At 56.9% G+C, this 23,255-nt stretch overlaps 9 protein-coding genes across 9 annotated transcripts; 2 read left to right on the forward strand and 7 right to left on the reverse strand.

Annotated features, from left to right (window-relative positions):
• The first annotated feature begins 163 nt into the window (after positions 1-163).
• On the forward strand, positions 164-3,184 carry B0T15DRAFT_411467 (uncharacterized protein). The gene is made up of 5 exons (XM_062865394.1): positions 164-488; positions 581-659; positions 729-1,262; positions 1,340-2,677; positions 2,806-3,184. Exons 1-5 carry the CDS (start codon positions 442-444, stop codon positions 2,962-2,964), a joined length of 2,157 nt encoding a protein of 718 aa, XP_062724511.1. The 5' UTR covers positions 164-441; the 3' UTR covers positions 2,965-3,184.
• On the reverse strand, positions 2,980-5,985 carry B0T15DRAFT_551045 (uncharacterized protein). Its single transcript, XM_062870261.1, has 3 exons — positions 5,790-5,985; positions 5,376-5,508; positions 2,980-5,319 (listed from the first exon to the last, which is right to left on the reverse strand). Exons 1-3 carry the CDS (start codon positions 5,868-5,870, stop codon positions 3,413-3,415), a joined length of 2,121 nt encoding a protein of 706 aa, XP_062724512.1. The 5' UTR covers positions 5,871-5,985; the 3' UTR covers positions 2,980-3,412.
• Positions 5,986-6,017: 32 nt separating this feature from the next.
• Positions 6,018-8,345, reverse strand: B0T15DRAFT_483332 (alkaline-phosphatase-like protein; the record flags this gene model as incomplete). Its single annotated transcript, XM_062866154.1, has 5 exons — positions 6,018-6,523; positions 6,633-7,305; positions 7,394-7,472; positions 7,534-7,622; positions 7,704-8,345. The coding sequence occupies 5 exons, from the start codon at positions 8,343-8,345 to the stop codon at positions 6,018-6,020; spliced, it is 1,989 nt and encodes a 662-aa protein (XP_062724513.1).
• Positions 8,346-10,732: 2,387 nt separating this feature from the next.
• On the reverse strand, positions 10,733-12,086 carry B0T15DRAFT_117227 (copper homeostasis CutC domain-containing protein). Its single transcript, XM_062861575.1, has 2 exons — positions 11,770-12,086; positions 10,733-11,651 (listed from the first exon to the last, which is right to left on the reverse strand). Exons 1-2 carry the CDS (start codon positions 11,882-11,884, stop codon positions 10,849-10,851), a joined length of 918 nt encoding a protein of 305 aa, XP_062724514.1. The 5' UTR covers positions 11,885-12,086; the 3' UTR covers positions 10,733-10,848.
• Positions 12,087-13,405: 1,319 nt separating this feature from the next.
• B0T15DRAFT_551047 (uncharacterized protein) lies at positions 13,406-14,373 on the reverse strand (the record flags this gene model as incomplete). Its single annotated transcript, XM_062870262.1, has 3 exons — positions 13,406-13,984; positions 14,054-14,134; positions 14,190-14,373. The coding sequence occupies 3 exons, from the start codon at positions 14,371-14,373 to the stop codon at positions 13,524-13,526; spliced, it is 726 nt and encodes a 241-aa protein (XP_062724515.1). The 3' UTR covers positions 13,406-13,523.
• A 407-nt stretch (positions 14,374-14,780) lies between these two features.
• Positions 14,781-16,283, reverse strand: B0T15DRAFT_117239 (mitochondrial PGP phosphatase). Its single transcript, XM_062861577.1, has 3 exons — positions 15,843-16,283; positions 15,331-15,669; positions 14,781-15,271 (listed from the first exon to the last, which is right to left on the reverse strand). Exons 1-3 carry the CDS (start codon positions 16,062-16,064, stop codon positions 15,188-15,190), a joined length of 645 nt encoding a protein of 214 aa, XP_062724516.1. The 5' UTR covers positions 16,065-16,283; the 3' UTR covers positions 14,781-15,187.
• A 1-nt stretch (position 16,284) lies between these two features.
• Positions 16,285-18,219, forward strand: B0T15DRAFT_117238 (origin recognition complex subunit 2-domain-containing protein). The gene has a single exon (XM_062861576.1). The coding sequence runs from the start codon at positions 16,430-16,432 to the stop codon at positions 18,014-18,016; it is 1,587 nt and encodes a 528-aa protein (XP_062724517.1). The 5' UTR covers positions 16,285-16,429; the 3' UTR covers positions 18,017-18,219.
• Positions 18,220-18,881: 662 nt separating this feature from the next.
• B0T15DRAFT_525137 (uncharacterized protein) lies at positions 18,882-19,865 on the reverse strand. Its single transcript, XM_062868821.1, has one exon. It carries the CDS (start codon positions 19,498-19,500, stop codon positions 19,150-19,152), a length of 351 nt encoding a protein of 116 aa, XP_062724518.1. The 5' UTR covers positions 19,501-19,865; the 3' UTR covers positions 18,882-19,149.
• On the reverse strand, positions 19,859-21,947 carry B0T15DRAFT_390704 (ATP-dependent RNA helicase ded1; the record flags this gene model as incomplete). The annotated part of the gene is made up of 2 exons (XM_062864552.1): positions 19,859-21,659; positions 21,739-21,947. The coding sequence occupies 2 exons, from the start codon at positions 21,945-21,947 to the stop codon at positions 19,859-19,861; spliced, it is 2,010 nt and encodes a 669-aa protein (XP_062724519.1).
• Between the last annotated feature and the right edge of the window lie 1,308 nt (positions 21,948-23,255).

Below are 23,255 nucleotides of genomic sequence, written 5' to 3' on the forward strand. Positions count from 1 at the left end.
AGGGGATGGTTTTATTTCGCTTGTTGTCGTTGCTGTATAGTGAGACGCGACTTATTTATCATCGCCAATTGATGGTCTAGCTTTTTAGTGTTCACTAAGGTACCTTGCCCCGTGAGTCGGTACCTGCTGATTTGAAGTGGTGGAGCAGGCAGGCCCGGCCCGACCCCGATCGGCGGTCCCGAACCGGGCGGGGTCCTCCGGGTACCGCTTTCCCGACGGACAGGGAACCCCGCATTGTGTTGCCGCGGGCTGGTGAGACTTTTGGTCTTATTAGTGCGCTTGTCCTCGGACTCCGAACCATCACAACCTCGGCCCAGGTGGAATGAGTGTGGCCTAAGCTGAGCGGCGCCAAGAAGCAGTGAGAAAGTAGGGCAAAGAAAGAACGGCGGTTTGTTTACTTCCATTTGGGGTCAGCATCGAGAACCTGGAAGTGAATTCAAAATGGCGGAGAGCGGACAGCAGACCGTGTCGGTGCCGCGGAAGTTATGGTGCGTTTTCTTTCTTTCTTTCCCTCACTCATTCCCCATATCTTCATTTGTCAGTTCCCGGTCCCTGGACTCTCATACTCACCGCGATGCAGGCAACATCCGGACCCGGAGAGCACCCTCATGTACCGCTTCATGCAGGACACGAACCGCAAGTACGGGGTGCAGCTCAAGGCAGGTTACTTCACCATCCAAACAGAACCTCTTTAGTCAAACTGGGGTAAACTAACGATTTTGCAACAGACATTCAACGACCTCCACACTTTTGCCCTCTCCCACAGATCTGTCTTCTGGTCCGACGTCTTCCACGCGGCCAACTTCATCTACGAGGGCACCTACACCCGCGCCGTCGACGAGTCCCTCCCCATCGACGCGGTCCCGCGCTGGTTCGAGGGTGTCCGGCTCAACTTTACTGAGAACGCGCTCTTTTCTTCTTCTTCTCGTTCCCCTAGTACCGCTGCTCCTCAAGATACCGCTGAGCGGTGTGTGCGAGACAAAGAAGATGGCAAGGTCGCCATCACCGAGGTGCGCGAGGGCGGCAGCGAGGTGCGGAGCGTCACGTATGGTGAGCTGCGAGAGGTGGTGGGCACGCTCGCCAAGGCGATGAAGGCTAGGGGAGTGGAAAAGGGGGACCGGGTGGTGGTTGTCGGCGCGAACAGTGTCGAGACGGCGGCGGTCATGCTAGCGGCGGGATGGGTCGGGGCTATCTTCAGCAGTAGCTCGACGGATATGGGCGTGAAGGGGATCTTGCAGAGGACGGTACAGGTTAATCCGAAGGTGAGTATTCTTTTCCTTTTTTTTGTAGGAGCTCGAGTTCTGAATGGGTTGGGAGGCTGAGACGAGATGGACACCAGTTACTGTTCATGGACGATGCCACGCTCTATAACGGCAAGGTGGCGGATTTGAGGGCTAAGATGGCCGAGGTGGTGGACGGGTTGAAAACGGAGTGCTCCAACTTCGCCGGCGTGGTGTCGATCCGCCGGTTTGCCGAGGCGAGGGATGTCTCCGGGGTGCCCATGGCTGAGACGTGGGCGTCCTTCGTCGCCGCAGCGGACAAGGCGTCGCGGCCGCCCGAGTTTGTGCGCATCGGCTTCCACGAGCCGTGGCTCATCTGCTACTCGTCCGGCACGACGGGCATCCCCAAGGCGATTGTGCACTCGGCGGGCGGCATCCTGGTTAACTCGTACAAGGAGTCGCGCCTGCACGAGGGCATCGGCCCCGACAGCGTGGCGCTGCAGTACACGACCACGGGCTGGATCATGTACCTGGCCAACGTCGGCATCCTGCTGTGGGGCGGCCGCGCCATCTTCTACGACGGGTCGCCCTTCCAGCCTGACGCCAGCATCCTCATCCGCCTCGCCGCCGAGCACGGGGCGACCAAGCTGGGCATCAGTCCGCGGTGGATGTTCGAGGTGGCCAAGGCCGGCCTGCGCCCGCGCGACATGGCCGACCTCTCGCGGCTGCGCACCGTCACCTGCACGGGCATGGTGCTGTCGGACCAGCTGTTCGAGTGGTTCTACGACGTCGGCTTCCCGCGCGACGTGCACCTGGCCAACATCTCGGGCGGCACCGACATCGCCGGCTGCTTCGGCGCCATGAACCCGCTGACCCCGGTCTACGTGGGCGGCACGCAGGGCCCGTCGCTGGGCGTGCACGTCGCCATCTACGACTCGCTGCTGCCCGACGGCGCCCAGGGCCAGGAGGTCGCTCCCGGCACGCCCGGCGAGCTGGTCGCCGCCGCGCCGTTCCCCAACATCCCCTGCTTCCTATGGGGCGACAGGACGGAGCCCGGGAAGAGCCCCGCCGCGCCGGGCACCAAGTACCACGCCGCCTACTTCGCGCGGTTCCCGCACGTGTGGGCGCACGGCGACTTCTGCGTGGTGCACCCCGTGACGGGCAACATCACGTTCCTGGGGCGCGCCGACGGCGTGCTCAACCCTTCGGGCGTGCGCTTCGGCTCGGCCGAGATCTACTCGGTCGTCGAGCGGCGCTTTTCCGACCGCGTGCAGGACTCGCTGTGCGTGGGCCAGCGCCGGCCGCAGGACGTCGACGAGTCGGTCATGCTCTTCTTACTGATGCGGCCCGGGACGCGGTTTGATCGCGCGCTGGTGCGCGAGGTGAAGCAGGCCATTGCCGCCGACCTGAGCAAGCGCCACGTTCCCAAGTATGTTTTTGAGACGCCTGAGATTCCGGTGAGTTTGGATCTTTTTTTCCTTTTTCTTTTTCATTTTTTCCCTCCTTTTCTTTCCTGTAGTGGTAGAAAAGGAGATGCAAAATGGGTGAAGGCTAACAATTTATGATGCCGCCACACATAAAAAAGACAACTGTCAACCTCAAAAAGGTCGAGCTGCCGGTCAAGCAGATCGTGTCGGGCCACACCATCAAGCCGAGCGGCACACTGGCCAACCCGGAGAGTCTGCAGTATTATTACCAGTTCGCCAAGGTGGAGGAACTGTTTGGGCCGAAGGAGAAGCTGTAGACTGCAAGGAGTTGGACCGGCAGGGTTTTACTAAGTAAGGGATGAGATGGTTGTCGCTATGGTGAGACGGCCAAAGAGATCCCATATCGAATCGGGCGTACAACAGGTTTGCTGAGCAGATGCGGTCCATCTCGGCTTGGGCACCAGTAGAGTCAGCCCGTTGCTCGGTTGGAGCCAGCGGGAGCCAGTCCATTCCATTAATCCTATGATCTCTTCACAGAGAAAACCAGTGTCGCCAGTCCAATGACCCATATAGCCTCCCCTTTTTTTGCCTTGTTCCTGTAAATACCCCGGCGCCATCGCTATGCTATGCTATGCTTATGCCATACCTTCCCATGCAGGCAGTATCCATTCCAGGCCGATTACCAAAATACAGTAGTATCCTTCGTTTGCTCAAAGCAAAAAAAGAATGCTTGTTTCCGCAACCCAACCGACCGACCGACCGACGTCAATCAACGTCGCTCATCTCCATCATACTTTCCACGCCGGGTCCATATCCCCCACCTCCTCCCCCTTCTCCGCCGCCGCCACGCCTCCCACCACCGCGGACATTCCCGCTTCTCGCGACCCCCTTCCCCTTATCCCCCGACAACGAGGACGCCGACGCACCACCAGCTGCGGCCGTCCTGCCCCTAATCCTTCTCTCGACCTTCACCCTCGCCGCAGCCTTCTTCTCTTCCAGCTCAGCCTCAAACCGATCCATATCCGCAATCCCTTCATCCTCCTCCCCTCTAAAATTGCCCGACAGATCCAGCCCGGTACTGAGCCCGCCCGCCAACACCGCCACGTCCCCATTCGACGACTCCTCTAGCGCTTTGTTCATCAGGTCCGTGGCGATGGGATCCTGCGGGTTCACCGCCAGCGCCTCGTGCAGCTCCCTGGCGGCGTCGTCGGGCAAGCCCTTGTCCAGCAGGATCAGCGCGCGCGCGCAGAGCACGGCCGCGTCCTTGCCGCCGTCGCGCAGCACGATGTCGAACTCGGCCAGGGCCTCGTCCAGCAGGCGCAGCCGGCGGTAGGCGTGGGCCAGGTTGGTGCGCGCGCCCAGCCAGGCGTGCGGGTCGGCGCCCGTCTCGTCGGCCACGCGCAGCGCCTGGCGGAAGAACTTGGCCGCGTCCTTGAGCCGGTCCTGGTGGTACAGCACCACGCCCATCTCGTTGAGCAGCAAGGGGTCGGTGCGGCAGAGCGAGTAGGCCGACTTGAGGAACTCCTCGGCCGCCGTCATGTTGTTCATGGCGTGGTTCTGCATGCCGAGAAACAAGTGGGGCAGGTGCGTGCCCGTAAACAGGCGCGCCGCGGTCGAGTAGGCCGTGATGGCCTGGTCGTGCTCGCCCTCGGCCGCGAACGTGTGCGCGAAGCCGATCCAGGCCGGGCCGAAGGTCGCGTCCATCATCGACGACTTGGAGAAGTACCGCCGCGCGTCGGCGATCTTGCCCGTCGCCAGGTAGTAGGTGCCGACCGCGAGCCAGGTGCACGCCTTGTCCGGGTGGTTATCGGCTAGGTTGTGCGCCGCGAGGAAGAGCTCGTTGGTCTGCTTCAGCTCGTACAGGCAGGCGAGGTGGACCGGGTAGGCGGGGAAATTGGTCTTGTCCTCCTTAAGGATGGCGGTGGTGAGCGCGAGCGCGTCTTTGAAGCGGCACTGGGTGTACAGCTGGTCGGCACGGGCCAGGAGAATGTCCGGGTTGTCGGTGAGCCCGTAGTGGGTCGAGAGGGATTCGATGGCTGTGTTGAAGGCCCGCGGGTTGCGGTACTTGGAGAGCTGGGTCTGGTACAGCATCTGCACGTAGTCGCCCGGTTCCGTCTTAAGTTCCGGGTCGTCGCCGCCCCTGGGCGCCCGCACTGCGTTGAAGTCGAGCGACTGCATGAATTCGTCCTCCTCGTCGGGCGACATGAGCGAGTTGCGCACCAGCTGGGTGAAGGCCTCGTAACACTGCACGTCGATGCGCAGTGCGTCCTTGTACGCCTCCTTGGCCCGGTCGAAGGCGTTTTCCTTTGCGTAGCAGAGCCCCCGCAGGTAGCACATGCCGGCCTCGAACCGGCGGGTCGACCATTCCTCCTCGCTGACCTCATCCGGCTGGCGCTCGGGGGCCTTGGGACCTGCGCGGGTGCCTCGACCGGTCGTCCGGGTTGTCTTGCGCTTCGCGGTATTGGTGTTAATCAGGTGAGTCGGGGTGTGCTCGCCCAACAGGGCCAATGCTTCGGTAAAGAGGTTTTGCCGGATCAGACAGTGGGCGGCAAGATAGCGGCACCACGGGTTCGAGCCGATGAGGTTGTGCTCCGTCAGCAGATCGTGCGAGCGCGTGTAGTTGCCGGCATTGAAGTGGACCTGGGCAAGCCAGAAAGCATCGTTATCGTCTTCTGCGGACGGCGTCAGCGGGGGTGCAGCGGCTGCGAGGTGACGGGCGCTGCCCTACTCGTCATTGCCAGCAGCTTGTCGCCGATGAAGATGGCAGAGTCATATTGCGCCTTGTTGAGCGCATCTTGGCGCCAGTCGCGGAGAAACCTCTCCATGTTTGGTTGCGACGAAGCCATGGCTGCGTGGTGCGTCTCGTCATGGGCTTGAGCTGGGCCCGCTCAACAGGGCGGTTGGTTGTAGTGAAAGGGTCGTGCGCGGATAGCTATTCTGCAGGTCAGACTATACAGCAAGCCGCCTTCACATTGGGCCTTTTTGCTTAAGGTTGTGTATGTTTCGCCACAAAGCTTTCACAGAAACCAATACCATGTGCGACTGTTGGACGCGGTTGCCAAGGAGAAGATGTCGAAGTCGCGCTAATAAAAGCGGGGCGCGAGCTTCCTTGTTGCATGGTGGGGCCCACAGCCAACCTAACCTGGAAGACTTCCAGAACCGGAAGCTCAGGTATCGGATTGTCCCAAAAGTCCAACATCATCAACCAAAACTGAATCTTCATGTTGCAAGCAATGAAACAAAGTCCAGGTCGACGATCAATTTTTTCGTTATTATATTATGTACATATAATATGAGGTCACCCTGATTTCTCTTTCTTTTATCACTACCCCATCACCCTAATTACTAAGGTCCCTTACGGATAACTCCTTCATTGAAGATCCCGGTGGCCCAAGGTGCGGTTCTTCGGCTGGCCCAAGCCCAAGCAGCCCGCGATCTTGTAGAACACATCGATGTTGTTGTACGTGCCGCCAAAGGTTTCCTGGCACGGCCCCATGGCGTACACGGGGACATCGGTCAGCGAGTGCACGCCCTGGGCCTCGTCGGTGGGCAGCGTGCCGTTGACGACGAAGCCGTCGGGCCTGTCCTTGGGGTTGACGTAGTACTCGCCGTCGGCGCCCACGGCGGCGGGCGTGCGCGGAGCCTTGCCGACGCCGAACATCTCGCGGTGGTCCGGGTTGGCGCCCAGCCCGGCGGCGATCACGTAGCGCGGGTCCCAGTTGAGCGGGAAGTTGGCGCCGGTGCCGTACGACACGCCCTCCTTGGGCTGCGTGTACTGCGACAGGCCCGAGTTGGCGTACACGCCGATGGCGTTGCGCTTGGCGCGGTCGTCCTCCTGCGCCGCCGCGTATTTGGTGTCGGAGCTGCCGAAGACGTCTGGTGACAGGGTCTGTTAGAATTCTGTTTCTTTCTTTTTTTTTTTTTTTTTTTTTTCCCTTTTTTCCCTCTCTTCGGGAGTGGGAAGAGAAACAAAGGAGAAACATACCAAAGCCGTGGCCGTGGTCGGCCGACACAACGATGAGCGTGTCGTCCAGGATGCGCAGTTCCTTCAGCTTCTCGACGGTGGCGCGGACAGTGTCGTCCAGCTCGAGTAGGTCGCCCAGCGCGCGGTCGTAGTCGAGCGCGTGCATCTGCTTGTCGATCGAGGCGGCCTCCGACATGAGGAAGAAGCCGTTCTTGCCGCCGCGCTTGTGCAGGATGTCGACGGCCTTCAGCGTCATCTCCTTGAGACCGGGCAGGTCCTTGGCCGGGCCGTCGGCGCCCGTCGGGTCGTTCTTGAGCGTCGCGAGGTTGTCCGGGAAGATGTTGCGGTCAAGCCAGACGGGCAGGTTGCTCTTGCAGAAGATGCCCAGCGCCCTCTTGTCGCTGGGGGCGGCCTGCAGCGCCGTCTTGTTCAGGCTGACCGAGTACCCCTTCTTGGCAAACTCGGCGTAGTAGTCCTTGCCGTTCAACGAGCCGGACCCGGGAATGAACTGCTCGGCGCCGCCGCCGAAGAAGACGTCGGGCCCGCCGTGCTGGGTCCAGGAGTAGTTGCTGACGCCGTTCAGCGCCTGGTCGACCAGCTTGCCGTACTGCGAACGCAGGCGGGTGTGTCCCGTCAGAGCGATCGGCGTGGCGTCGGCGATGAAGGCAGTCGAGACGGCGCCCCAGGCGGATCCCTGAGAGAGAAGTCAGCAAGAGGCAACGCTCCAGAGAAGCAGAGAAGCAGAGAAGCAGAGAAGCAGATCAGCTTCATTTTTTGCCTACCCAGATCCGGCGCAGGAGCTCGACGATGGTCTCCACCTTGGGGTCGTCAAAGGCGTCGGGGGAAGAGTCGGCATACACACTGACAGTCGTCGTTGTTAGGACCCTCAGCTGGAACATCTTTGCTGCTCCTGTTCACTCACCCCATGGCATTCACCGTGCTCTTGTGGCCGGAATACAGCGCCGAGGCCGAGTTGGCGCTGTCGGTGATGAAGCTGTCGATCGAATGCGTCTGACATTGCGTTTATTACCGGTCAGTACAGCTCCCGACTGATAACGGCTCATGTTTCTTTTTTTTTTTCGCAGAACCAACCATTTGGTGACCCAGGACCGGGAACTCGTCGATCTTGAGCAGCGTCTGGTACTTTCCGTTGACCGTCTTGTGGCCGAGCAGGCGCGCCGCGGTGATCATGTTGGTGGTCATGCCGTCGCCGATGAAGAAGATGACGTTCTTGGCCCTCTTCTTGGTCGCCAGCGGGCGGACCGTCCACTTTGCCGTGGTCGTCTTGCCGTTGTAGTACTTCAGCGTGACGGTGTAGTCGCCGGGCTCGTACAGCGCCACGCGGCGGTACGCCTTGGACGCGACGTTGACGACCGAGGGCGTGTTGGCGTCCTTGGCGAACAGGTCCTCGAACCAGGAGAAGGTCCATTTCTCCAGCTTGGGCTCGGCCACCTTGAAGAACTCGGCGATGCTCTTGGCCTTGTGGCCGTTCTTGGCGATGGTGGCCGTGAACTTCTCGTCGGGCATGCCATTGTTGAACGCCTCGGTGCCGTTCTTGGGCGCGTGAATCTCGAAGCGGATGTCGAATTCCTGGCCCGGGAGGAAGTCCTGCGCGTCCGGCGGGAGCACGCAGCCCAGGTCCGGGCAGGTGCCGAGTCTCTGGAAGGTCTGGGCCGAGACGGCCGACAGCGAAGCTGCCATGCACAGGGCGGCCGCGTTGAGCTTGAGCAGCATTTTTTCGCCGGAGCGGGAGGCAGAGAACAGCGCTGGCTTAACGAGCTGTCGATCAAGATCAAGTCTAGGTATCCTGCCGAAGCCCCGCCTAGCTTTTATATTGCTCCTGCGGTGTACCCGAACAACGTGCCTCCCCATCCGTCAACGTCACCTCCCATGTCAAACCCGTCAATTGCATGGCCACGGGGCGACGGACAATCCCGCGACTGGAAGCCGTCCAGCCGGCGACCTTCCTAAGTTGGAAACCGAGCTGCTGACTTACACGCCAACGGGAATCATGGTGAGCCAACCTCAGCACGTGCGCTGCTTCGAGTGCATGTTCCGTTCTCGGCCCTGCTCCGGAAAACTGGGTGCCGTTGGCGTCATGATATTGCCTGTCCGCGGGCTTGTCCTCTTCCTGTCTCGCTCGCCCCAATCTCTCCAGCTCCATGCCAAGCACGCGATGCCCATCGCCAAGCACCTTGCCAAGACCGCCCTCCCCAGCTCTGGTGTTGAACGTGGTCCGGCCCGCAAAGCTTATTGGTGACTGGCATGCTCGGTTGCATCAGGGACGGAAAGCACTGCAGGAAGACCGAACAGCTCCGGGGTTTCTGCAGCTCCCAAAAAAAATGCAGATGTGGCGAGATAAACAGGTTCGCGGCAGGATTCGATAAACTTGTACGCTACCTCCGTACCTACATATGTACGTATGCTGCTGCGGGGCTCGTGACACGATGACACAACGATCCGAACTCCCATTCCTTGACGTGATCTCTCATAGGCTTCCTTGAGATGTCGTCAACAATGTCTTCGATCGAGTATGCCGGGAATCAATCCGCTAGCCCCTGAGTAAAGTAAGCAGACCGAAAAAGCTCCTGAACTTCTAAATCAGAACGCGCCTATCAAAGGGTCAGGGAAACCATCGCGAAGTGCCCGGCGGCGCCACAACCGACGGCCCGAAGGCCAAATGGTCTCCTGATATTTTCGCAGTGGGGGTAGAGATGGACGAGAAAGTCGAGACTTTAGCCCAAGTATCAACATAATCATTACAAATGACACAACTGTATGCTTGCCGAGGACTTATGATTTATCAGGAATGAACTTCCAGTCCAACAAAGGCCTATGATAATTTGATAGTAGTATCACAACGTGGACTTTCGGTTCGAGTATGGATGATTTGGAATCAAAAGATCACCTATGACTCTTAAGCTTATACTTCTGTAGGCTAGGAGCAGAGGTCAGCGTACCTACTAGTAGTTGGCAACTAGACTTTGGTGGAAACCAGAATTCTATTTATACGGAAGGGCGACAGCATCTTACCTGCCAAATATAGTCGGGCTACGCGCCATTGAAAAGCCCATCGATCGAAGTCGACATCGCCCCAACCATTCACCAAGTTGAAGACCACGGCCATTTGCTTACCTTACCCAGCGGCAACCGGTGTCACGGTGCAGAGCCAAGAGGGTCTGGAGGAACCTTGATGGCCACGGAAGCTGCACCCATTTCCAGGAACGAGAGATCCCAACGGGAATATGTCAAAAGAACCTTGATGGCTATGGAAGCGGTACCCGTTAATCGAGAGGGACTACTACGGATTGTTAGAGTCTACGGTGCTGTACCTGGAGTCCACCAACAAACCGAGACATTGTTGGATTTCATGCTCCTAACTGTATGCGCAGGACCCTCTTGCAGTCAACGTTCGTCGTATCATGGCGGTAGGAAAGTTAAACTTTTTTGTCTGAATTCCCGTCAGTACCTGTGTTATTCAAAATCAAATTCTCCGTCCCGTAAGCTTCAAGTTCCTCCCAGTCCCATCCCTTGCACTTCACTCTAACGCCACCCTCAGATAAAATCTTCTTCTGCCGGTGCCAGCTCTCCCAAGTTCCGTTCTACAAAGTAGTCGAGACGCACGGTGACGCACCCAGTGTTGATATGGAGAGGCAGTCGTGGAGACCAAAAGGTGGAAGCGAAGGCGGACTTGACAGGGCCAGTCGTGACAGATCAGTACCTTATACTGGTCCTGCAGTTGGTATGGTGTATTAGCGGTGGCGGATCTGATCCCCGTGCAATCAACCCCGCCGACTTGTCCTGTGCCTCACCTACGATGCTCCATCTACAGAAACGCGCCAAAAAAAAATGAAAAAAAAAAAATGAAGAGTTTCCATGCGCAAAGAACGGCAACTTGGTGACCGAGGGTAGGGATGACAGATTTCAAAGTCGCCCTTGTGGGGAGATATGGTTCAAGTCGAAATGGGTGAGGAAAACAGGGAGGGAAAGAGAAGAAACGAAAGGTTATGGCTCGCAATCCGAAGGGATGTTACCCCTGCATGACCTTTCGGCCAGCCATTACTTCTCACACGGTCGGTTACTCAAGGCATCACTTACGCATCTTCTTCAGGGATTCACATCCTCATTCATCCTCGCAACAACCTTCATTCTTTCCCCAACCCATCGATTCACAACCTTATGGCACTGAATCACCACCATTTGATTGCTTTCCACCTACGATTGTGCACCCGAAAGCTTAGCTGCCCTGGGTCTGTTTTTCCTTACTTTCCATGCATAATCCCCTCAACTCATGCGCGAGTCCGCTCGCCTCTCCCTGATCAAACGTCTCCTGTCCCTCCACGCTAATTCTCAAGCAAGACGAATGGAACCAGACCGCTCCAACATTCCTTTCCCCCAAGTCCAACCCCAAGCCCCCAAACAATCCTCTCAGTTTCCCGCTCCTCACCCCTCCGCCAACAATAACCTCCACCCCTTCCCTCTCAGCAGCAGCAACCACCTCCCTCAACCTCACCACATTCCCAGCCGCCGAGCCCAGCCCACCAGAAGTAAGCATCACGTCAAACCCGCACTCTCGCACCGCCTCCATTACCCGTCCTACTGCATCCGCCGCAGAACCAGCTTCAGATCCGCACTGAGAAAACAGGGCATCAACGGCGCGATGCAAAACCGCCTTGAACCCCGCTTTTTTCACCACGGTAACCAGCTCGGTGTTCCTCTCCTGATCTAGCTCTAACGCACCATCGGAAGCCGTTCTCTTCAGGATACCGAACACGAAGCCGTCTCCTTTGGAAGGGTCTAGCAAGCCGGAGGAGATGAACTGCTTGATAGACCCGATCATGGCGCTAAATTCTTCTGGGGTGTAGATGAAATCCTGGTCTTCTGCTAGGTCTTGTTTTCGTCCAGGATTTGATTCGGGCCGGGGGGAAGAGGGAGGCCCGCGGGGGCGGATCATGATTCGGACTGTTGGCCGATTGTCATGGCTGAGGGAGGACAGGAGGGTGGTGAGCTCGTTGAGTGTCGGGGTTATGCCGCCCTGGGCTTTTCCCCGTCCCCCAAAAAGAGAGTGTGAGTTAAACCGAGTTCAGGAGTTTATAGAGCATTGTTGTCATTGGAGGAATGCTTTCTCTGGCAAGATGAAGACAGGTTCATGACTTACCATACGACTCAGCACGGTTCAGCTCTAGGCGGCTGGTGCCGAATGAGGCCGCAAGGGCACCAGTGTCTGCGCCAAAGATGGGCACTTCAAGTGGCGGACCAGCTGTGAACGCCATTATGTGGTGTGCCTGGAATCCCTGGTTAACAGGAGTTGGAAACGCCAAGAGATAAAGAGCTGCCACACGGAATCAGGCTTTAAATTCAATTGTTATGGGTGCTTTTTGCAATTTACATTGCTGAACCTTCACAGAGACTTGTACGCATTGTTGTTCAAGATCCTGGCCCAGTAACAAGACAGCGACCTGAGTTACGGTTACCCCGCGGGGTTGACCCGCTTGCCTGGATCCCGTGGGGCGTAACCTGGTGTTAGTGATACGCCCTAAACCTTATTTTGACGACGCGCGATGCCTTTCGACATCTCAGATCGCAGTCTTTGACTCTTCGGTGATATTGCCGTCGTAATGCCGCAATTATATTCTACTCTACCCGGCGCAAAATAACCCCGCCAGCCGGCTTCCCCAGGCGTTGAGTGAAGCGATCTGACTAACTTACATGATCCGTCCTCAACCTTATTTTCGCTACGGGTGATACCTTCCAACAAGATCAGAGCACACACCATCCTCTTACTTGACTTCCCATTATACGATGATCCCTTATGACCGCGAGCATGTTTGAGACCACGATAGTACGCTGAGACTGCGACGATAGCCGGGGCGGCGATCTAAATACTACTAGTAGTAGTTATTAGGGAATAACATCCCGGCTCGCCCGCACCTGCGGTCCAAACCCCTGGTCACGTGCTACGGAATTCTGATGTTAGTGAACTGCACTATGCCGTATTCCAATGAGGCGTGATGCCTTTCACAGATCAGATCACTGCCTGAGATAGGGGTAGAGTCCGGGCTACGGTCACTATGCCAGGATCTCGATCTGATCTTCCCTAGGGAGTAACCTACCACGGGGAGCCGTTTCCCAGACCTTATGTAACGTGGTTTGATCCTCTACAACTCCTTCGGAACTATTTTAAAGCTTATTCTAACGACGTGTAATACCTTCCACACATCCAGATTGCTGCCTTATATGTAGACTGCACGTCATAGTGACAATGCCAGGACTGCTATTCAATCTTTCCCGGAGAAGAGATCCCGGACCTACTTCTAGGCCTGCGAGATGCGGTCTAATCTTCCAGAACAGCTTCCGGAACCGCACTAAACCTTAACCCGACGACAGCTGATACCTTTCGGCCTATCAGGTCTCTTTCTTGGTTACACAATGATGCGCGCCGGGACCTGCGATCCGATCTTGCCTCCCGGAGCTCCGGGACCGGACCTGTTTCCCCGGACCCGCGTGACGCGGTCTGATCTCCCAGGCCGCACTAATAAACCTTAATCCAACGACGAGTGGTACTTTAAGGGCGTGTCTCTAGGGACGTGTATAGCACGTGTGAGCTCTGGATTTCGCGCTAATGTGCAGAGTTTTCACACTTCAAATTGCAGTCTCTTCACGGTCAAGGAACCTCATCACACAGAGACGCTTGCCATTGAATGCTCTGTGAATGCACCGTGATGAATTTCCCTCCTAGACTAGACTCGGAAACCTCAAACCCATCCTAGGGCCTCCACCCGTCGATTAAGTGGGACATCTTCACCCATCGCCCGCGGTGACCAGTGCTGAACTTGACTTTGTCCCTTTCCCGATCCGCCTACCGAAAAAAGGACCATGTGCCCTTGCCGAAGGCCCGTGACCGATGCTGTTTCACTGCTGGGGGTAGCTAGGGCTCCAGGGAGCCATGGCGTTCACACAGTCAGCGGCAGACTGGTTCACGAAGAGGCCTTCATCCTCGACTTCTGTGCTCTCCAGATGATCATGGTTAGCTGCGAACTCGTTGTTGTCGGAGTGATATTGGGAGTGCATGGCGCCGTGGGGAACAGGATTCGGGATCGCCGAGGAGACCGCGAACCCGATGGGCGCGGGTAGGGAAGAACCATGGTAGGGCTGGGGCAGGGAAGAATCGAGACAGGGCCGGTGCGTGGGGTACTGACAGAGCCGGGCCTTGACGAACTGACAATCGATGGCAATCGGCGAATCGAATGAGCCAGTCGCAGTGTTGTTGCCCTCCTCGGCGGAGGGAGCCTGCGACTGCTCGCCCTGCTCCTCGTTCTCGAGACGCTTCTTCTCGATGGTCTTTTTCTTCTGCTTCTTCTTGAGCGATTGTTCTGAAGGCGCGTGTTAGCTGTCTACCTTGCTTGCTTGCCGACAGAACTTTGGGCGGACGGGCGTCTTACCGAAACGCCAGTACGGAACGGCCAGCTGGCCGACGTTCGGCGAGAACCGGGCCTGGTAAGCGTTCAGGAAGTAATGCTCGTCTAGACGACCGTCAGCGAACTGCTCGAATGAGCAGTGTAAATGCGGGAGACTCACAAACGCCGAGGCCAGTATACTTGCGGCGGGGCACGGTCACGCGCTTGCTCATCTCGGCCGCCACCCAAGCCCAAGGCTTCTCCTTGTTGTTGTGAAAGTCCTCGTCGAGGCGCTTGGGAGAATGAGGGATCAAGTCCTTCCAGAAGATCTGCTCCTCCTCCACACTCCAGATTTTTCCACCCATCTTGCAATGTCGGTAACGGAAAAAGACTGATAAGGTCTCAGTGGTACGCTATGGATTGGTATGTCGAGCAGCGGCTCTCAGCTGTGCGCAGAGGGGCTATTGGCGTGTCGAGGAAGATGGATCTTGTGGTGTGTGGAGGAAGATCGAAGAATCCGATGGGAGGGAAGCGACCTGGCTTTTTTATAGTGGAAGGCGAACGGAACAGTACTTCGTGAGTCCAACCATCCGAACTCGACTGCTGGTCATGAATAGGGCTCCACGCTCCACGCTTGAGGTCAATGGGCTGAAGGACCTCTGCTAGCCTTTGTGGAAGCCCATCTATGACTGGCCGAAACGGAATGGCACTTCCCGTGGCCGGCCACCTGAACAAGACCTCTGTTCATGACTCCACCCCACCCGCCTGTAATAAATGGTGCATGAGGACCTTCGCTCGTCATGGTAGGGCCCCCGAGTGACTGACCAAGGTCCTTAGCCCAATCGTAGCGATGCGAGCAACCACACCATCCGAGCTGCAGTCGCCCTGAATCCCTCGGAAGTGACCTCCTCCTACGCATCATGAGCAAAGTTCTTTGCCCTGACCCCTCCCTTGAAGGCCTGGGCAACAGAGAACACGGGGCCCAGCGCAGGGTCATGCGAAGGGAAGGTGGCACGAAAGACCCGACAGCATCCACTGATGACCAAGGCCTGACGTACCATTGACTGCCTTTTCTTTGCACTGATTTCACAAACAACCCGTCAACTGGTCCACAATTCGCAGGTTCGGTAGCCCTATGATTGCTATGTGTCCTTGAGGGGCAGTAGTTCATTTTTGGCGTCACTCAAATGGGCTCGTGGGTTCGGGAGCGGAGTATCCCCGAGAGAGAAGGTAAGATGCGAGCCTCCTTTCGACTCTGGAGAACTGGTGGCAATAGGTCAGTCGTGCCACCTTCCAGGAGACACTGCTCTTCCAATACTTACAATGCTCTTTTCTTGCAGGGGCACCACGCCGTCCTTGACCCAGACGCCCCAGCTGCCCATCATGTTGGCCAGCATCATGTCGGTTGCCAGTCGATCACCAACAACGGCAATTTGCTGAGGGCTTGTTACTCCAGTTTCGGGATGGTCGCGGAAGTAAGACATGATCTCGTCGCCGCAACCTGGCTTCTTCACGGAATGAGAGAGGACGTGGACGCCAGTCGATTTCTCGACCTCTGAGCCAAGCCTGCCGCCAACATCGTAGCTTGTGGCACCAGCGGTGTTGGATACGATCAGGAGGCGCCGTCCTGGGTACGCTGTCCGCAGAGCCTCAAACCGGCGCTTTTTAGTTTAGCATGGATATACAACAAACACACTGGAACAAAAAGCATGGATGATACCACAGAGACAGAGCAAACATAAGCGGGATACATGTATGGAGACAAGAGACAGAACAGGAGGCAGAAGAACACATGGTAATCGAGGTGTTGACATTGGCTAAGGTATTTATTCACCTTGTATGGTTCATGCACCTCATTGTGGTCAGGGATCGCAAAGCAGTCATCTTTGTCCAGGACAACCGCCCTTATGTCTACTCCCCGGCCCTTCTTTGCGAAGGCCTTGTCGAGAGGAATCGGTAGCTCGTCGAAGGTGGCAACAGTTGCGTGAGGCAGACACAAGGACGGCTTTGCCAGCAACCTGAAAACATTGATCGAGGCCGAGAGGTTCAGATTCATTTTTTGTAACACCCAGCTACTTCAGGAAAGAGGAATTAGCGTCGCAGACTTGAGCCTAGCAGTATGCTGGGCGGTGTGTGAGAAAGGAAATGAAGGAGGCAGGAATCTGGTCAAGGTTAAACTCATTGCTTTCGAGTCGTGCACCCCATGAACTTCTGAACTTCTGAAGTCTTAGACATAGAGCGAGTAGAACAATCGATAAGGCTAGCGCACGGGTCACCTTGTCTTGGCATCAGTACGTCGCGTCCCTGCACTTGAGCGCGTCTCAATGAGGCAAGCGCAAAGAACCGTGCTGGTCAAAGTCAAACGGCCTGGACCATGGCGTTTCTCAGCAACTATCTGATATTGAGACTCAGGTGACACGAATGGCGCGTAGGAAGGCTGCGGCGGAGGCGCCAGTACCGCGTGCCTCTCGAAAGCGGGAATTCCCCGTCGACCCATACGAGGTGCCCGACGAAAACGAGACCCCGAAACGGCGACGACGCTTAGAAGCCACAAGCACAGTTGATGAAGGGACAAATGGAGAGGATGTTGCAGATAACGACGATGACGACGCTATCCCCGAACCAAGTCCCGCCAAAAGGCGAGGGCGCCCGCCCAATCCCGCGGCCGCGGGAACCCTAAACGGTCAGGCAACGACGCCTTCGACCAAGAGGCAAAGACCGGTCAACGAGACCCCGGTAAAGCTCAATGGCATGGACACACCAAGCAGACGGAATATTGCCGACAGGTCGGCCAGGAAAAAGAGCGCCAGAGCGCTTATCGACCGCGTGATAGGGGGAACGGTTAGTGATGACGAGGTCGAGGAGGGCGATATTGCGCGCGAGATCTACGAGTCTAGCGAGGATGAAGAGGAGAAAGCAGATGAGCGAGGAGGCGTGGAGGGAGATCAGGAGCCCACAACGCCATCGAAATCTCCAGGGCGGAAACGCGGGGTGGCAGCCCGGAAGCGATCGCCAACACCGCCTCGGGATCTTCCCCCACATGAGCAGTACTTCTACCAGAACAAACCCGGCCTGGCCAAGACATCTAACAACAACCTGTCGTCCCTGAACCTCCTCACACACGACGAGTACTTCTCCGTCCTCCGCCAACTCGAAAACCCCCACGCCTCCGACGTTGACTTTCTGCAGTCCCTCCACGCCGAGTCCTTCCCGCAATGGGCCTTCGAGCTCTCCCATGGCTTCACAACTTGCCTCTACGGCTACGGATCCAAGCGCCGACTATTGCACAGCTTCGCCACTTATCTCTACTCCCAGAATCCCGCCCACAAAATCGTTATCATCAACGGCTACGTCCGTACCCTAACAACCCGCGACATTCTCTCCACACTAAGCGCCGCTCTCCCGTCCCTTTCCTCTCCCGGCACTGGCGGCGGCGGCAGCAGCAGCAACAGCGTCGGCATCAACCATTCCAACACCCTACAAGCCCTCGTCTCCTCACTCTCCACCAGCACCCCGCCAACAACCCTGACCGTGCTGATCAATTCCCTCGACGCGCCGCCCCTCCGCAAACCAGCCACGCAAACCCTCCTCTCGCAGCTCGCCTCCCACCCGCAGATCCGCCTCGCCGCGACAGCTGACACGCCCGACTTCGCGCTGCTCTGGGACGCCGGCCTGCGCGCGGCCTTCAACTTCCTCTTCCACGACTGCACCACCTTCGCGCCCTTCGCCCCCTGCGAGCTGGAGGTCGTGGACGAGGTGCACGAGCTCCTGGGCCGCAAGACGCGCCGCGTCGGCGGGAAGGAAGGCGTTGCTTTCGTGCTGCGGAGTCTTCCCGAGAATGCGCGCGCCCTGTTCAGGTTGTTGGTCGGCGAGGTCTTGGCTGCCATGGAGGAAGGCCAGCATGCCGGGGAGGAGGTGGCGGTCGAGTATAGGATGGTGTATAACAAGGCCGTGGAGGAGTTCATCTGCAGTTCCGAGATCGCGTTTCGGACGCTGTTGAAGGAGTGAGTCCTTTTTTAGTCCCCTCCTCCCCATCCCTTTCTCTCCCTTTCTCGAGAAGGGTGGGGAGGAGGGGAGATTCTGATATGTGAGGACGATTGGATGCTGACTATGGTTGTCTCCCCATAGATTCCACGACCACCAGATCATCACCAGCCATAAGGACTCCCTTGGCACCGAGCTGCTGAGCCTCCCCTTTAGGAAAGAGGAGCTTGAGTCAATCCTGGAGGAGCTGATGTCATGACCATGATTTACCTTAACGAACATGTTCACGCAGGGAGGGGGCTTAGACAAACCGGGCAGCATAGATCGGGAGTTGGGACACATCGCCGATTTGGAAAACCATAGTTGAACTACTACGGATAGTAGAGAGGAATTTGATACTAAAAACTGTCACAAGTCTGGTGAATCAGGCTTATCCTGACGAGTACTTATACTTGAAATCCTTTTTGCCAAAGGGAGCACTACTAGTATGGCAACTGGCGAGTTGAGTCTCGCGGCGTGTCCGGCTTGACTTCCCAGACCGCGAGTGCACATCATGCAACGCTACCTAGGTACCTATGGAAGCCTGCCTTATGTCGCAACACGCAAACCGAGCAACACTGGACACGTGTACACTGCGGTGACTATGGTTTGCTGTTGGACACAACGTAGATACTTGTCAGGCACGGAGGGGGTTCCGTCCGAATCTTCAACATTGCCTATTTAGTTCCTAATAAGAGCACGGCATGAAGCCCCTCATTGACCAAACAAGAGCCCAGCTTTGGAGTAGCTAGTTACGACAATCAGACAACATTTCACATATTCATCCGGAGTTTCACGTCACCAGCACGAAGGACAGAGAAGGGCACACAGTTTTGTGCTCCCCTCAGCGTAAAAGCAGCATGTGTCTTTTGTTTTTTTGTTCGGACTCCTCAGTTATAACTGTGGTCTCGAGCCACGGAGTAGAAGCACTACTCGAGTACTGTAGTTGCTCGGTCAAAAGGACCGAGGCCTGCCAAAGCCTGACCCAATGCGCGCCCATTCTCCTGCGCGCTTGCCTGCCCTTTCGCAGATCGCAGGTGCTGTTCCAGTGCCAACGATGAGGGCCGGGGGAGCATTCTTCCCCTCCTCTGGCTGAAATCATCGAAGGGTTTTGGGTATCATGCTCCATCAAACCTGCTCCCAGTCCTCAACCGCCGAAATATTACCAGTCCATCTCTCGAGCTCTTGAAGCACCCCCCGGATATCTCCCTGGACCTGAGACCGCCTAGCCGAATTCGGGCCGCCGAACCGACCAGAGATGAGAACCGAGAAATCCACTTTTGTCTATGAGATGATGTCGTGACAAGGAAAGAAGTAGCAAAAAAGAAGAAGAAAAAAAATGCAAAGAGCCTGCGGCGTGCCATGACCCCCATTTCTATGTGAACGCATCGAGCCCTCTCCGAAAAGCAGGCCAAAGGCAGAAACATGACAATCGTGAGGGTCGATCCGAGATCCCGTCTAGATCTCATCAACCAGGCCTGCGAACCATGCCATCCGTAGCATGTGCGCGCAGGGCGTTTGTCGTCGTTTCCAGTCTTCTGGTCTAAGGGTATCAAATCGTCGAGTCGAGTCTTCCCGTATCAGAGAACAGGAAAGCCCGGTCTATCTTCAAAGCCAGAAAGGGGAACCTTAGCATCGAATCCTGCCAGGTCCCCGTCGGAAATGATAAGCCATGTTTTCGCCGCATTAGAAATCCCGAACGTGCAAACGCGAAGCCGAATGTTAATGCTGGCGCGCGCGTAGAACAATGCAACTGCAGACGGAAAGGAAAGGGGGAAAAACAGGTGCTCGGGAGGGAGGCACCACAGTGTGATATCGTCGAGGTCATTACCACCAAGAAGCAGCGCCAGGGCCACCGGCACCGCCAGGGTTGCCGTAGCCGCCCCCGCCGTAACCACCACCGCCATAGCCGCCGTAGCCGCCGCTCGGAGGGCCTCCGAAGCCGCCTCCAAAGCCGCCACCGCCGCCTTGCTGGGGGCCGTTGAAGCCACCGCCGCCGAAGCCGCCGCCACCGCCACCGCCATACTTGCGGAAATCGGTGTTGCCACCACGGCCACGGCCACGACCGCCGCCGCCGCGACCGCGGCCACCGCCACCAAACGATGACTCGCGAGCGATGGTCTCGAGGAACGGCGGGACTTCTTGGTTGGCTTCCTTGAGCAGGTCGAGCAACTCCCGGACAATGCCGCGGTTGCCACGGTTGAAGAATGCAGTCGCAATACCGGTGTTGCCCGCACGGCCCGTACGACCGATACGGTGGACATAGTCGTCGATGTCTGTGGGCAAGTCGTAGTTGATCACGTGAGTGACGTTCGGAATGTCCAAGCCACGGGCGGCAACAGCGGTCGCAACAAGAATGGGGTACTTTCCGTTGCGGAACAGCTCCAAGGCCTTCTCACGTTCACGCTGAGTGCGGTCGCCGTGGATTGAGGTCGCGGGGAAGCCCTGATTAATGAGGAAGTCGGAGAGCGAATCTGCCATGCGCTTGGTCTCCACGAAGATGAGCGTAAGGCCCCCGGCGTGAGTGTGGAGGATGTCAAGCAGAACAGAGCGCTTGTCAATGTCTTCGACATATTCGACCTTCTGCGTGATGTTTTCCGAAGTCGAACCAACACGGCCGACAGACAGGAACACGTAGTCGTTAAGGAAGTCCTGGGCGAGCATCTGGATGTCGCGAGGGAAAGTGGCCGAGAACATGAGTGTCTGGCGCTGACCCGTGGGAGGCATGTCCTCGCCCTGGACGATGCGGCGGATCTGGGGCTCGAAACCCATGTCAAGCATGCGATCAGCCTCGTCGAGAACCAGATACTTGATGTTGCAGAGCGAGATGCGGCCACGCTCGATCAAGTCGACAAGCCTGCCAGGGGTGGCGACAAGCAGATCACAACCGCGCTCGATCTGACGAAGCTGGGAGCCGATATCGGCCCCACCATAGACGACGCAGGGGCGGACCCAAGAGCGGTAGGCGAACTTTCGGGACTCATCGTAGATCTGGGAAACCAGCTCACGAGTCGGCGCAAGGATCAGAGCCGTGGGGTAAGCCTTGCGCTGACGACCGTAGCCACCGCCTTGTGCAGGGATGGGAGAGGGGCCTTGCGTGAAGGATTGATGGAGGATGGGGAACAAGAAACCACCAGTCTTGCCGGAACCAGTCTGGGCGCAGGCCATGAGATCCCGACCGTTGATGACGATCGGGATCGAATACTTCTGAACGGGGGTTGGAATCTTGTACCGAGCCAGTTCAATGTTGGAGAGAAGATGAGGGTCCAACGGAGGGTTGCTGAAGGTCAAGACAGGCTCCGGCACATCACGGCCAGACGGCGTAACGGGAATGTCGTCATACTTCTCAAAGTTGATGCCGGTGTGTTGTTTGTTCGGGTCGTCGGGAGTACCAAAGAGATCCCGCTCAAGACGAGGGTCAGCAGGACCCGGAACGTGCTTGCCGTCAATCCAGCGACCCTCACCGCGGCCACCACCACCGCCAATAGGGGCACCTCCACCACCGCCGGCGGGACCACGGTACGCGTTGCGGTTGAAGCCGCCGCCCTGACGGCCGCCCCAAGGCTGAGGGGGTGCGGCGTCGTAACCGCCTGCCCAGTTGCCACCGCGAGCATCGAAATTGTTGTTACTATCCTCGAGTTAGCAAACTTGTGCCGAAAATTTCGCCGAACTGTTGAGGCACGGTCTGAGGTGACATTGTAACATACCCAGCCCAGGCGCTGTTGTTCAGACCACCCATAGGACCCGGCCCATTCACGGGGGGAGAGGCCATCTGCGGAGCATTGCTCGGGGCCGTATTGCCAGCCGCCATCTTGCTACGCAAGTGGGGAGGAATGTACGAACGAGTGGTAGGCTGAGGAGCCTGGGCACCATCGAGGGACAGGTTGCCCATGTTGCCGCTGAGTTGATCCGCCATGATTGTGATAAAAAAGTTGCGTATGTGATGGATGTTTCTCCCAACTTCTTGATGTAGTACCGGTCGGTCGGTGGTCAGTCGGCGATTTCTCGACTCTCCAAATGAACGATTTGTTCAAATGAGAGTGATTGTAAGAACGAGCTTGTGAAGATCGAAAGTAGCGCAAAAGGTGGCGAAGAAACTGAAACTGTCGTTTCCCTAAGTTCGCGTTCCACGTCTATGTTGCTTGTGGTTGCTGTGTTGTATGGCGCTCGCCTCAGATAAACTGAATTATTAAGAGGGAGCGTGTCTCCTGCAATCCTTTCGAAAAACCCGAAATGCAGATTCTCAAAAAGGACAAAGGAGAGACCAGATGGTAAGAGGAAATGTAACTCGAATATGGTTTGGATCCGAGAATCCTTGTGATGTGTGGGAAGAGGAAGAGTTTTTAAGAAGATGGGGGAGCGAGGAGAGGAAAAGAGTTTTGGATTGGGACGTGGGCCCACTTTTCCGCGATTGGTAAGGCGAGTTTTCAACTTGCAGGATGAGTCCAAGCCGCCACCACATAAAAGGGAAAAAGGGTCCTGCGAGCCTGCTCACAAGTGCTGGGTTTATCGGTTGTGCGGTCTGGGGCTGTGGCCACCCTGAGTCTTCCTTCGAACTCACTGAGATCATTCGGTGGGGGAGAGGACAGGCGAGACAGGGAACTCTGGGCCAGTCCCAACTCTCTCCCTGAGTGGCGACATTGCTTTGGTCAGACGAGCCCGTCATGCTACGATTGAAGATCTAAGTTTTGCGTTGTCCCTCCTTACGAGCGCAATCCATAATAAGGGGTTCTCATTTGCTCACAACACTCACTACCCAGCAATCTATATGAAAGGTACCTCTATGGTACGGGAGATGACGGCTGGTCCCCCACATGGCACGAAGCGCTCGAGATTCGTCAAGTTAAATTCCAAATTCGAAAGAGAGAGATTGTCCCATAACAAAAGGAATAGCAGATAGGATACCGTACTGCAGAATCAGATATGGCTCACCAGCTCTACAGTACAGATCATCCACAGCTCTCGTTCCGTCGCAAGGTGGGGTTCCGGTCGGAGACCCCGTGGATGTTCATCCCAGACAAGAGGCGAAACCGCCACCATACAAGCACTTGCGAATAGCTAGATTTCTGTGGTATAGGCATTATTTGCTTCGGCCTCTCCGACACTGCATCTCATACACTACGTGTAGACAGTCTCGATCACTGTAGAGGCAACTCAGCTCACCGCCTCGCGGGGCTCGCAACCCACTTCATTGATAAGCCTCACTGGTCCCACTTTTGACCAT

Source organism: Chaetomium strumarium (assembly GCF_033439665.1).
Source record: "Chaetomium strumarium strain CBS 333.67 chromosome Unknown B0T15scaffold_2, whole genome shotgun sequence".
Lineage (NCBI taxonomy): Eukaryota > Fungi > Ascomycota > Sordariomycetes > Sordariales > Chaetomiaceae > Chaetomium > Chaetomium strumarium.

Coding starts and splice junctions, on each gene's coding strand:
- B0T15DRAFT_411467 (XM_062865394.1), top strand. CDS start 442: ATGGCGGAGAGCGGACAGCAGACCGTGTCGGTGCCGCGGAAGTTATG. Junction 1,263..1,339: donor CGGTACAGGTTAATCCGAAG/GTGAGTATTCTT, acceptor GATGGACACCAG/TTACTGTTCATGGACGATGC. Junction 2,678..2,805: donor TTGAGACGCCTGAGATTCCG/GTGAGTTTGGAT, acceptor CACATAAAAAAG/ACAACTGTCAACCTCAAAAA.
- B0T15DRAFT_551045 (XM_062870261.1), bottom strand. CDS start 5,870: ATGAAGATTCAGTTTTGGTTGATGATGTTGGACTTTTGGGACAATCCG. Junction 5,509..5,789: donor CGGTTCTGGAAGTCTTCCAG/GTTAGGTTGGCT, acceptor GCCCATGACGAG/ACGCACCACGCAGCCATGGC. Junction 5,320..5,375: donor CAAGCTGCTGGCAATGACGA/GTAGGGCAGCGC, acceptor CGCCGTCCGCAG/AAGACGATAACGATGCTTTC.
- B0T15DRAFT_117227 (XM_062861575.1), bottom strand. CDS start 11,884: ATGGCGTTCACAGCTGGTCCGCCACTTGAAGTGCCCATCTTTGGCGCA. Junction 11,652..11,769: donor GAACCGTGCTGAGTCGTATG/GTAAGTCATGAA, acceptor GACGGGGAAAAG/CCCAGGGCGGCATAACCCCG.
- B0T15DRAFT_117239 (XM_062861577.1), bottom strand. CDS start 16,064: ATGAATCTGAACCTCTCGGCCTCGATCAATGTTTTCAGGTTGCTGGCA. Junction 15,670..15,842: donor AGGTGCATGAACCATACAAG/GTGAATAAATAC, acceptor TAAACTAAAAAG/CGCCGGTTTGAGGCTCTGCG. Junction 15,272..15,330: donor CCCTGCAAGAAAAGAGCATT/GTAAGTATTGGA, acceptor TATTGCCACCAG/TTCTCCAGAGTCGAAAGGAG.
- B0T15DRAFT_117238 (XM_062861576.1), top strand. CDS start 16,430: ATGGCGCGTAGGAAGGCTGCGGCGGAGGCGCCAGTACCGCGTGCCTCT.
- B0T15DRAFT_525137 (XM_062868821.1), bottom strand. CDS start 19,500: ATGAGATCTAGACGGGATCTCGGATCGACCCTCACGATTGTCATGTTT.